Source organism: Cheilinus undulatus, linkage group 10 (assembly GCF_018320785.1).
Source record: "Cheilinus undulatus linkage group 10, ASM1832078v1, whole genome shotgun sequence".
NCBI lineage: Eukaryota > Metazoa > Chordata > Actinopteri > Labriformes > Labridae > Cheilinus > Cheilinus undulatus.
Window position 1 is genome coordinate 913,864 of NC_054874.1, and position 13,496 is coordinate 927,359.

Here is a 13,496-nt window from a genome sequence, read left to right on the forward strand (position 1 = left end):
TTCAGGGTCTGTTTTTAGATTTCCTCTAAGAATCAGAAGTTAAAGTTAAAGTTTCTCTACATTTATAGATCTGTGTTTTTAAGCAGTACAGTGAGTCCATGACTAGATTGATGCTCTGATCTGTGCTCTATATTTCTATATTTCTTCAGCCTGTCCTTCAGAGGCGGATGTTGATTTCACTGCGAATGCCGTCTCCTCCAGAAACGCTCTCGTTGCCGTCAGCATCTGACAGGAAACCACTTCCTGTCACAGCAGTGGAGGTGTTGTGTTCCAGCGTTGTGATTCGCTGTTTCAGACGGAGCTGGGAGGAGTTAAACTCACTCTGAAGACGGGCCAGAGAAGTCTGATAAAAATAAAGGAGACTGAGATTAGATCTTAGGACGAGGCCTGTCTGAACAGCTATGTGGTCTAGACCAGTGGTTCTCAACATGGGGGTTGGGACCCCATGGAGGGGTTGCCAGGTGCCCTCCAAAAAGAGAATATTTCTAAATGACTTCAAATTGTTGGACTGAGACCAGAGTCTAGAGGAGTCTAGGACTGAGACCAGAGTCTAGAGGAGTCTAGGACTGAGACCAGAGTCTAAAGGAGTTTAGGACTGAGACCAGAGTCTAGAGGGGTCCAAGACTGAGACCAGAGTCTAAAGGAGTCTAGGACTGAGACCAGAGTCTAGAGGGGTCTAAGACTGAGACCAGAGTCTAGAGGAGTCTAGGACTGAGACCAGAGTCTAGAGGGGTCTAGGACTGAGACCAGAGTCTAGAGGAGTCTAGGACTGAGACCAGAGTCTAGAGGAGTCTAGGACTGAGACCAGAGTCTAAAGGAGTTTAGGACTGAGACCAGAGTCTAGAGGGGTCCAAGACTGAGACCAGAGTCTAAAGGAGTCTAGGACTGAGACCAGAGTCTAGAGGAGTCCATGACTGAGACCAGAGTCTAGAGGGGTCTAGGACTGAGCTAAGAGGCTAGCTGAGCCTCTTTAACAGCTTTTCTCCCTTGTTTTGTTGCCCTTGTTTGGTCCGAAACCTGGGCGTCATCCTGGACTCCACCCTCTCCTTCCAGTCCCACATAAAGTCTGTCACCAAATCTGCCTTCTATCATCTCAAGAACATCTCCAGACTCCGACCATCACTCCCTGATTCTGTGGCTGAAACACTCATTCATGCTTTCATAACCTCCCGCCTGGACTACTGTAATGGAGTCCTGTCTGGAGTTCCCAGCAAAACCCTGGTCAGGTTTCAGTACGTCCAAAACTCTGCAGCTAGAGTTCTCACCCGCACTAGACCTGGCAACACATCACTCCGACCCTCATCCACCTCCACTGGCTCCCTATCAAGTCCCGTATCAACTACAAAGTCCTCCTCCTCACATACAAATCTCTCCATGCTCTGGCTCCCCAGTACCTTTCTGATCTCCTCCATCCATACACACCATCCCGCAACCTTTGATCTTCAGACACCGGCCTACTTTCCATGCCCAAAACCAAACTCCGAACCTATGGAGACAGAGCCTTCAGTGCTGCAGCCCCCACCCTCTGGAACACTCTTCCTGCAGACATCCGTAGCGCTCCATCTCTGGACATTTTCAAAAAACGTCTCAAGCACCACCTGTTCACCACAGCCTACAGTCTTCACTAAACCAGCCCTCACACTCATCCTACCCTCACATAGTTTGTCCATGTCTATGTGTTCCTGTAAAGCGTCCTTGGGTTTCTTGAAAGGTGCTATATAAATTCAACATATTATATTATTATTATTATTATTATTATTAAACCCGGAGGGTACTGGTTGGACTGGAATGACAACCGGGCGTCTACACTGGGCTGTATGCAAAAAGCAAGGATGGAATGTTGGTGAAGCTGAGGATGTTGTGGGCTACATTTTTGCCAAATAGTTGGACATCATCTGCAAACCACCTGTGGTATGAAACTTAGCTGCAGAATCCTAACCTGTAGCCGGTCCAGACTGGTCTCCAGCCTCTCCACCTTCTCCTCCAGCTCCTCCCCCGCAGACACGTTTATTTCCTCCAGAAGCCCCTCCTTCTGCAGGATGTCCCGCCCCCTCTGCTCTAGCTGGGCCCTGGCGTGGGGAAACTCCTGCAGCGCCTCCATCAGGTCTTGTTTGGACAGGCAGAAGAGGTCCGAGTACCCCAGGCTGCGGATGTTGGCCGTGCGTCGGTTCCCCATCTTGCTGCCACTGATGTTCAGGATGCTGATCTCTCCGAAACAGCTGCCCGAAGTCAGAACAGCAAACTGGGTGACTCCATCCTCCCCCACCACGGCCAGCTTCCCATCTTTGATGATGTACATCTCTTTACCCACATCTCCCTGGAACAAAGAACCGAAGACACAAGAACAGGTGCATTTAAAAGACATCAGAACATCAGGAAACAGTTCTTTTTTTTCCTGATTTACCTCAGAAATCAGATGTTGAATCTGAGTTGAATGTGTTCCATTTGCTTTGTGCTTGTGAGAGTAACAGAGCTGGAAAACAACTGGTTTTTGTTGAAACACGCCCACAGATTTGAGATGGTAGACCTGCTCCAAGATCTCCGGTGTGTTTCTTTATAAAAGCTCCAGATAAACATGCATGCACCAAAACTTTGTAAATCAGTTAAAAGACACAGCTACTCTTCTTATTGTGTTGTTGGCCAATAACCACACATATGAACTGGCGTGCAGAGATGCTGAGCCATTATGCAGTTAATTGGGGATAACCATTCTTTTCCATGCAAATTGGCCTTACTGCATGATGTACTGATGATGAGGACAGTAACAGCACAGCATTAAAGATTAGTTTATTGTCTTTTAGAGCTTTGCTGCAGTTTTTATGATACATGAACTTTCCAGAGATCAGGAAACAATTCAACCTCTGTAGACGTTAAAAAAAATAATGTGTAAATAAGTAAAAATGACTCTGACATAGCTATTACTAACTATAACCAGGAATGAAACAAGTCTGAGACTCTCAGCTGATTTTTTTTATCCATGTGTGGCACCGTTATGTGTGGTGAGGATGTGGTTGTTTCGTTAGAGTTTCCTTAATTCAGAGGAAACTTAATCAGGGTGTGTTTAGTGAACATTTAATACTGGCTTTACTTAACCTTTTGAAACCTCCGGGATCACCGGCACTCCCATTTGCATATCTTATTTTAACCGCGGATAGAATTGTAACCAAATTAGACGGATCAATAACTCTTTTTGCAAATAAAACCAGAGGAGAAACACAAACACATCACACACTCAATGTGTTCCAGAGTCCTGTTTCCTTCGAGAAAGATCCTTCCTTCTTTTGCAGAAATGTAGAATAAAGCGCACACATCACAAACAATATAATAGAATATAATCCAGGCTATAAATGTGATGTTTTCTTGCAGGTCACGAGTCGCACTTGTTATTGGTTCAGCACGGTCTTCTGCAAACATGAATGCTCAAAAGTATCTGGCACACTTACAGATTTAAGTGCACCACTGTAAGTAGTTTATTTTTAAAAAGAAATTTGTCTTTTTGCAAACTGAGCACTATTTCATTTTATTTTTGTTTTTGCCACAGTTCATAAAGATGAGTGTATTTAAAAAATAAAGTTATGAACATACTCAAAATCATTTTTTGTGGTTTGAAATGATCGTATGCAACTTTTTTTGGAATCACAATTTTGAGGGATACAGCTATGACATTTCTGTGTTTAGGAAGATGTGTAAAAAATGCTTTTCATTTTACTTGTTTTTCTTGCACTTTTGAGCAATTTTATATGTTACTATGGACTTAGAACCCCTATTTTAATGGTATGTATAAGGGTTGTATTGATGTATAGTCAATTTAAATACTCCAAAAATGTCACTACTGTGTGTAAAATTGTAAAGATATTCTCTGGCTGATTGTTCTATGGAGGGCCATAAAGGGTTAAAGTGATACTGACCTTTCTGCAGATGTAATCTCCAGGACTGAAGACCTGTGGTCGAAGCTTTAACACTAACTCCACCAGAAGGCCCGCCTCACAGTCCTGGAAAATACGTACCTATGTCCACACACACACACACAGAGTCAGTTTGGTGTTAAATGACGTTCTTGGAAGATTAATGACAGTATAGAAGGTTTAAATCAGCTGGTTCAAACACAAACAGGTGGTACTGTGACAATAAAGCCCCTAAAGACCAAAGATTCATGATGGGACGAGCACAGGACGGGTCCCTGTGCTCTAAAAGCCTGTCAGTGGAGCAGACTATGGATCACTCCACAGCAGTGACTCTGTTTAAAAGGATTTAATTCTGAAGTTACGAGAATTTGTCTCTACTTACAGAACTGCTCATAAGAATAATTCAAAAATAAGAACACAGGGACTTTAGCATGTGTTTTCATCTGATTCACAAAGATGGGAGCAGAGTTTAAATGTGTGCAGTGTTTAAATCAATTTCTCAAACAGTATATTTTCCCTGGGATAATTAAATCCAAATTACTCTACAGTTTAGAAAAAAGTAGTTAAATAGTTCCAGTTAAATAGATTAGGTTAAATAGATCCAGTTCAATAGACCCAGTTAAATAGATCCAGTTAAATAGTTCCAGTTAAATAGATTAGGTTAAATAGATTAGGTTAAATAGATCCAGTTCAATAGACCCAGTTAAATAGATCTAGTGAAATAGATTCATTTAAATAGTTCCAGTTAAATAGTTCCAGTTAAATAGATCTACTTAAATAGATCCAGTTAAATAGATTAGGTTAAATAGGTCCAGTTACATAGATCCAGTTGAATATACCCAGCTTAATAGACCCAGCTAAATAGATCCAGTTAAATAGATCCATTGAAATAGCTCGAGTTAAATAGCTCCGGTTAAATAGATCCAGCTAAATAGATCAGGTTAAATAGATCCAGTTAAAAAGATCAATTCAAATAGATCCAGTTATATAGATCCTACTGACTCAGATGTAAACAGGATAATGTCTTTACCTTCTTTAGAGTGTCCAGGTGAACGTTGATGGCAATCTCTGCTCTCAGTTTATTGGGCAGACTCCTCAGCACTTCCTGCTCATCGATGGTCTTCTGATTGGTCCAGAGGTAGTCAAACCAGCGGATGACGCGCTGCTCCAGCCCCTTGCTGACATGTCTGAAGTGCATGTAGTGTTTCAGGGTGTCTACTCGGCTCTGAAAAGCCGCTCTGGTGGCGTTCATGTTGGAGATCATGGAGCCGACGTTTCCCACGATGGAGGCAAAAATCAGAACCCCAACCTGGGACAGAAACATGGGGGTCACAGTACATCCATCATTATCAGCCAGAGGGAACCTTTACTACACACCTACCAGGAAGTCAAAGATAAGGAACAAATATTCCTCATCTCTGACTGGAGGAGGGGTCTCTCCAATGGTGGTCAGGGTCAGGGTGGACCAGTACAGACAGTAGATGTAGCTCCTGGTCAGAGAGCCAAACTCAGGGTCTGAGGCATTGGGATAGACCCAGGAGTCTGAGCCTAGTCCCAGGACCTTGGAGAAGCTGTAGTAGACACAGGCGTTCCAGTGGATGATGACCAGGATGTAGAGAACCAGTTTACAGATGCGGAAAGCATTGGGGTAGCTCGTCCGTGTCTCGGTGCGTTCAAAGAGCTCAAAGAGGCGAGGCAGGCGGAGCAGGCGGTTAAATCTTAGGAGGGGAGTGTAGCTGATTCCCACGGACAGGTAGAGGAGGTCGGTGGGAAGGATGGAGCAGATGTCGAGCTTAGACTGCCAGGTTCTGACGTAGGTTTCTCTGAGACGACGCACGTCCTTCACCATCAAGCCTTGATCCAAGAAACCTGAGCAGAGACAACATACAGATCCCTTAGATATGAAATAAAGAACCCTTAGAAGACATCAGAACATGAAGAACTCTCAGACATCAGAACATAAAGGAACCTTTGACATCAGAAAACATCATAGACACAGTACATGTGAGAAAGTGGTCTTGAATCAGCTTTTGAAGTATTTGTCATCTAATAATCTTTTTGAGCCTCTTTAGTCAGCTTTTATCACTCCACAGAGGCAGCGCTGACAAAGGTGGTAAATGCTTTGTTTCTAACTGTTCACTCAGAGGCATCATCTGTTCTATTGTTGCTGGATCTACGTTCTGCTTTTGATAGGGTGGATCACTGTACTTTATTGGACAGACTTTGGAATCATTTTGGCATCTCAGGCCAGGTACTCAGGTGGTTGTGGTCTTACCTGTCAGAGATTTCAAAGTGTCGTGTTCTCTGAGTCCTCTGCTGTTAAGCATGGGGTACCACAGGGGTCTATACTGGGTCCACTGTTGTTTTCTCTCTATGTGACACCTTTGGGTCAAATTTTGCGTTTTTTGGGATCTCTTTTCATTGTTACGCTGATGATTTACAGCTATACATGCCTTTAGTCCTTCAAGTGGATCTGACACTAATGATCTTCAGGCTGGTCTTTCAGCTGTTAGGAGGTGGTTATCAACAAATGTCCTGCTTCTGAACTCTGCTTAGACAGAAATGATGGTTAATGGACCTGTGAGACTCAATCATCTGTTTGATAATTTCACTCTGTCTTTGGGTGACTGTGTTATTTATTGTAAAGACAGAGTCAAGAATCTTGGTGTGCTCTTTGATCAAACTCTTCATTTGATTTTTGTCAAAGAGCTGACAAGAGTAGCCTTTTTTCACCTCAGAAATATCGGCAAGATTAGACCAGTCCTGTTTTAGTCTGTCATAGTTAATAAATTAAAAGTTTCATGATGAATAGCAGGAAATATCACTCATGTTTTCAGTACCTGTGTGAAGACGAACGGCTATATCCAGAATATAGACTCCATCACAGAGGTAGTCCAGAACCATCCACACCAACACACTACCCATCTGGAGCTCATCAAAACAGGCCCTGTAGAACACGGGACAAACATGTTTAGAACATTTCTAAGTGTATAAAGCCATTCTAACTGATATGCTGATTTGTGAAGTCAAAGAAGAGTGGGATTGATGATTTAAATACTCTGCTATGCTAGTATGCTCTGAAACAATGACTTAGAGCTTGGAGACAGATTGGGAGCATTAATTCTGTTTGACTCAGTTTTGCATAAAGAAATATTCAAGAGTGCATGTACACAATGACTCAGTGGCATCCCATGTCCCCCACTTATTTAGCAGTATTTGTGCTTTCAGGTGATCATGGTTAGTTCTTTCCTCTGTGAAAGGCTGGATCCATACGCTACTAGGTTCAGCCCCCCCACCACCCCAGCCCCCAACCCAAACACGCACACACACACACACAATTACAACCTGGTTGGTTTAGAGAAAAATGAACATTCTACAGAAACCAGATTGGTCTACAGAAACCTGAATGGTCTACAGAAACCAGACTGGTCAACAGAAACTAGACTGGTCTACAGAGACCTGAATGGTCTACAGAAACCAGACTGGTCAACAGAAACTAGACTGGTCTACAGAGACCTGAATGGTCTACAGAAACCAGACTAGTCAACAGAAACCAGACTGGTCTACAGAAACCTGAATGGTCTACAGAAACCAGACTGGTCTACAGAAACCTGAATGGTCTACAGAAACCAGACTAGTTGACAGAAACCTGAATGGTCTACGGAAACCAGACTAGTTGACAGAAACCTGAACAGTCTACAGAAACCAGACTGGTCTACAGAAACCTGGTCTACAGCAGTTGTAGGTCTATATGATTTAATGGAGGTAGGACTATAAAGGCAGTCATCCTCAGAGAAAGGACTCAGTGAGTACAGAGGGTGTTGGAGCTACTGACAACCTGACAACAAGGAGGGTCCAGTTATAGAAGACCGCCGCTCCGATCCCCATCAGCCAATGGTAGTACGCGTCATCAGAAGGAGACAAGACCACCAGGTTAAACTTCCTCCTCCTGAGAGGACGGGAGGAAGAGAAAATGGAGGTGATGATGTCAGTCAGTAGTCAGGCTAACTGTTATCTCAGATCTGGATGGTTTTTGTTGGCCTACTTGCGTCTGGAGCGTCTGATTTCGTGATCCACATCAGAGCCGGTATGGCTGAACCTGCTGGGCGGGGCTTGTTGGTCCAGGTTGGTGGGGCCTCTGAAACGCTCCAAGAAGGAATCGGGCCGCTCCGTCTCCTCTGTCAGACTCTTCTGAGCCCACTCTCTGAGTGTCATCACCATGTTGACGATCCTGAAGGACGGACAGAGAGACGACCCACAGAAGTGAAGCCACCGCGGACCAGAGGACAGGAAGACTACACCAGTGGTCCAGGTCCTTCTGTCTCTGTTTCTGACATTACCCTCTGTCTAATCTCCACAGAAAGGCCCAAAATAAATAAATAAATAAACAAATAAATGCTCTTATTGTTTAGTGACCTGACCAGCTGTCATACCTGGACAGAGCACCACGCCCACGGAGAGAAGTCTGGGAGTTATCTCTTCTGTCATTGGCCGCCATTCTCTGAAGCTCTGACGACGTATCGTCACACATCGACTGAGCTCTGCTCACATTCACACACACACAGAAACACACACAGAAACACACACTGATCATTATAAACACAGGAGGAGAAAATCCAGCTTCCCTGTAAAAACTCCACATGAAATCCAGTCAGACATTCATGTTTCTTTCTGAGGAGAGTCTCTCCTCTCCTCCAGATCAGTGGAGGCTGCAGTGATGGTTGTCCTTCTAGAACTTTGTCCCATCTCCTCCAGGATCTCTGGAGCTCAGTCAGAGGGACCATCAGGTTCTTGGTCTCCTCTCTCACTAAGGTCCTTCCCCCCCCCAATGGTGACCAGGTCTAGAAGAGTCCTGGTTGGTCCAAACTTCTTCATGTGAGAATTCTGGAGGCCACTGTTCTCTTGGGAACCTTCAGAGCAGCAGAAATGTTTCTGTAGTCTTCCCCAGATCTGTGCCTGTCAATAATCCTGTCTCTACAGCTCCTCTGACCTTTGACCCTTGGTTTCTGCTCTGATATCATTGTCAGCTGTGAGGCCTCCAGGTGTTAGCCTTTATAATCATGTCTAATCACGTTAATTTAGCACAGGTGGACTCCAGTCAAGGTGTAAAAACATCTCAGCAAAGACCAGAGACATGGAGGAGCCTGAGCTCCACTTACAGAGCTGTTTAAAGGCTCTGACTACTCCTTAAATATATCCACATATCTGCTGGTACTAAAGATTACGTGTGTATTGTGTTTACCTGCTCGGTGTGCTGTCTGCTCGGTCGCTCTCCTCCTCCGTCCATGTTTTCACAGACAGTCTCTGTGAATCCTGACCTGGACCTGTCATACTAAACACAGAGCTGACTTCATCACACCGATGGATATAAAGCAGGGAAACATGCATTAACATACAAAGAAAGCTCACATTACAGAGACATGCAGGCTCATAGAAGACTAACAGACATACGAGAGGCTGACAGACCCACAGCTTTATAACAGGAGGTCATCAGGATGAATCCATCCTGTATCAGACATCACCACAGAAACCAGAGGACATAGCAACAAGCTCTACAGTAGTTATGACAACAGCAGAGAGGGGTGTTAAAAACCAGCTAACCTGATGGGTTTCCTCCAGATCTGATGGTCTCCAGCTGAGCGGCTGACCTTCTCTGTCAGAGGAGTGATCAGTAACACATTTATCAGGATGGATGGACAGACAGCAGCTCAATGAGGAGAGGGACGGACGGATGGAGCGACCGAATGTAAAAGATAAAAGGCTCATCACAGAGTGATGCACAAAAGCAGCATTTACATTGCTAATCACTGGTGAGCGTGTTCCTTTTCACTACAGAGCTCATCAGAATTCAAGAGCCTGGTGTGAAGAGGCCTCCAGTCTACAGCGGGGTTTAGTGAGCAGATATTCTCCTGATTACTGGCAGACAGGTGTTTTCACATGCACACCTGTCTGTGTAAACCAACAGTAGAGACTAAAATGGGACTCTGCGTGGAAATTTGTCATCTAGATCAGTTTGGTGCATCTTTCCATCACCGTATCTCCCAGCTTTACACACTTCTAGAAACATTAACATGTTTATAAGACAAGAGAAAACTAGAACTAACCAGGAAGCATAGCATTGTCCAGAATGTCTTGGTCTGCTGAAGACTGGCCTTCACTGGAGATGGGGTCTAGCTCAGACCCTGAAAAACAGCCGCATACCATTATCCCTCCTCCACCAAACTTCACAGTCAGACAGGTAACGTTCACCCAGCATCCTCCAAACCCAGGGTTAGGCTCCACAGTCCAGTGTTGGTGTGTTTTACTCCACTCCATCTGATGCTTGGCGTTGGACTCGGTGATGCGAGGCTTGCATGCAGCCGTTGCCATGGAAATCCATTCATGAAGCTCCTGCTTCAGTTTCAGTGTTTACATTAATGCCAGAGGAAGTTCAGAACTCTGCAGCAGAGACTTGGAGGCTTTTCTCTTTAATCAGGTATTCATTATGTTATTGCTCACTTTATCACATCAGACTGTCTTTATTGGTTAACATGTTACTGCCTTTGTCGTGTCTGTTAAAGAAACATCTATAAACTTATATAAATAAAATTATTATGATATTATGAATTAAATCACGTAAACAGAATTAATGTGACTGCTGTACTTTTGGACCTTAATGGGAGATTTTCACTGAAAGCTGTAATTAAGAGACTTTTTAAAATCATAGCTAAAGACAGTAGAATCATTCTGACGGGATAATTCATAGCTGGTTATCTAACTGAGATATTTAAATGTTCCGATCCTTCATTAAATGATCTAAACTGGACCGTTAAGATCATCCTGTGTGCTTGTGTTCAGTCTTCTCCAAAGTGAAGACCGTTAAATGAGTTTAAAGTAATAATTTAACCAGCTGAGGGGACTTTTGGCTGGACAATCAATTCTGGATGGAGGTGCTGCCGTGGCCGTCCTGAGTCAGTGTAATGCTGAGTGGGATTTAGTGGAGGGGGGGGGTGCAGGTATATTGACACTGGGGTGTCTGGTTGAGTAATGGGGGCGTAGCAGAGTTTAGATGGCTTCTATCCTCCTTCCTATCCAACACTGGAGAAGGTCATCACTCATACAGGCAGAGGGAGACGGAGCCAGAGAGATGGGGGGGGGGGGGCAGAGCGATGGTAGAGGAGAGGGTCAGAGAGATGCAGGATTAATGAGAGGTGATAGAACAGATGAGGGTATGAATCTCTTCAGACAGATGCCATATTTGTTTCCAATTTTTAAGAACATGACAGCATGTCGGGACTGTTCTCTTCCTCTTTCAGCCAGAACAGAACCCTTAAACCTCATGAATGCTAACAGTCTAATCTCTGATCCATCACAAGGTCAGACCAGGACTACAGAAGACTACTGCAGGCCTCACAATGAACAAATAAAACCTGAATGTAGGCCAGGTTTGCCCCCTCTGGCGGTCAGAGAGGAGGAGTGTCCCAGGTTGAAGTTAGTCACAACGAGTCCAAATACTCCTCAGGAGTGTGGCGTCCACTCAGTTGTTATTACTTTGCTGTTGGAGCCTCCTGGACATGGAATCATAAATATCAAACATGTTTGATAGAGCAGGGGTTCTCAACGTTGGGGTCGGGACCCCATTTGGGGTTGCGAGACACTGAGAGGGGGTCTCCAGATGCCTTAAAAAACTAAGAACATTCTTGAACTAGTATGGCCGTCTGAGGCGGCAGACCAACGCCTAAGCAGCGCCACCGAGGAACTCACGCTCCCATTGATTACTATGGTGTTCAAAATTTTGAAGTCTGAGAAAAACCGAACGGGTGCGCGGATCATCACCAAAATCTAATTCATTCTTCCCTGTCACTATCCCAATATTCCCTGAAAGCTTGGTGAAGACTTTCCGTTCTCGAATTATCTTGTACACGTACAAACAAAGAAACAAACAAACAAAGATTTGGAACCCTTTACATGACCCCCCTGCCGATTTCATCGGCGTGGGTAATAATTACACTGTTGCCAATTTACACCAATTTTGCCTAATTCTAACACATTTTCATCACTTTTCCCACCAATTTTAACTCATTTTTGAAAATAAACCCTTTCCACCACTTTTTTCTGCCTGTTTTTGCCACTCTCTGCCTATTGTTGGCTCTGTTGACACATTATTACCACTATTAACCCCTTTTAAAGCCACATTTTACAATTTGATATGCCCATTTTTGCCAGTGTCTGACTATTTCTGCCTCAGCTAACCCTTTTTTGCCAGTTCATACCAATTTTCATCCCATTTCACTAAATTTCCACCTATTGTTGCATATAAAGTGGTAAAAGGGGATTCAAAAGTGGCTGAAATGGCGTTAAAGTGGCAAGTTTTTGCCATTTTTTTGGTCATTCTGCCACTTTTATCTAACTTTTGGCATTTCTAACCCATTTCTGCTACTTTTAAAATCCAATTTCACCACCTTTCCCACCATTTTTTGCCATTATTAACCCATTTAAGCTATTATTAATGTATCTTCATTCAGTTTTTAACAAAAGGATTTATATTTTTAAGAGGACTACTTACTACACAAATGAGTCAAAACTTGTTTCTTTGATAAGAGTGGTTATTATTCAGGTTAAATATAAAATACCACAACTTAACTTTACAATGGACCATGATTTTGCTGGCCCCTTAAAGCTCTCCCATTTATCCCCCCTTATGGGCGTCCTTGTCTCCACATGACTATTCTAGAATGTGCATGGCTGTGTTCAACCACCTTCAGGTACAGTGGGGGTCCCCGGTCTCTGGCACCTTCATTTTGGGGGTCATGGGCTGAAAAGGTTAAGAGCCCCTGTGGTAGAGGACAGCCTGCAGAGGGCTTTGATCGTCCTCCAAGTTTCTTTTTCTTCACGTTTGATTGTGCAGATTTGTGTGAAGTCTTTACCACAGACAGCGAGGGCTGAGAGCACCGTGGTCATACACCTGGGTGTGGTGTTACTGCTGACTTCAAGAGAAAGACTTTAATTGTAAGAATTCAGGTAAAAAACAAAGATTGGATAAAGACACATCTTATGCAGTGTGTCTTCTGAAATTTAAGCCCTCACAGTTAAGATCAAGACTTTTTTATAATCCAAAGCAACACCGTAAAATCAAGGACTGCCCTCTAGGCCTGGAGAGGTCCTTCATTAAAAGGATGCCAAGAAAGTGGGACAGTATTCTTGCAGACACACACAGGTATTTAGGGACATGGTCATTTACCGGAGGTGCAAACAGAGCACCCCGTTTACTTTACGTGACAGAATACTGTAGTTTAGACCGCCGTTTCTGCACAAATTTGGACCCACCACAACTAACATTTCATGGAATATTAAGATAGGAACCCCAAATACTCGATTGTCAAGTCCTTGAGTCATGGAGCAGAGTCTAAAAGAATCGCATGATGTTGCAGCACAGCAAACGGAGACGCCGCGGTCTGTGGTTTAGATCACTTATTTTGGTACTGTTCCCTTTGGAAATGCAGACACTACCTGATCTGAGGCGAAAAATTAGTTTGTCAAACCTCCCAAACAATCCACATAGACATTTGTATAATTAAAATATAATTTATTTTTGACATAACTTAACAATGA

General features: G+C 43.8%; 1 protein-coding gene across 1 annotated transcript; it reads right to left on the reverse strand.

Annotated features, from left to right (window-relative positions):
- Positions 1 to 157: 157 nt before the first annotated feature.
- Positions 158 to 9,236, reverse strand: LOC121516731 (cyclic nucleotide-gated olfactory channel-like). The gene is made up of 10 exons (XM_041798133.1): positions 9,148 to 9,236; positions 8,339 to 8,446; positions 7,951 to 8,136; positions 7,744 to 7,854; positions 6,746 to 6,852; positions 5,287 to 5,774; positions 4,936 to 5,214; positions 3,909 to 4,007; positions 1,940 to 2,317; positions 158 to 343 (listed from the first exon to the last, which is right to left on the reverse strand). The coding sequence occupies exons 1-10, from the start codon at positions 9,234 to 9,236 to the stop codon at positions 158 to 160; spliced, it is 2,031 nt and encodes a 676-aa protein (XP_041654067.1).
- Between the last annotated feature and the right edge of the window lie 4,260 nt (positions 9,237 to 13,496).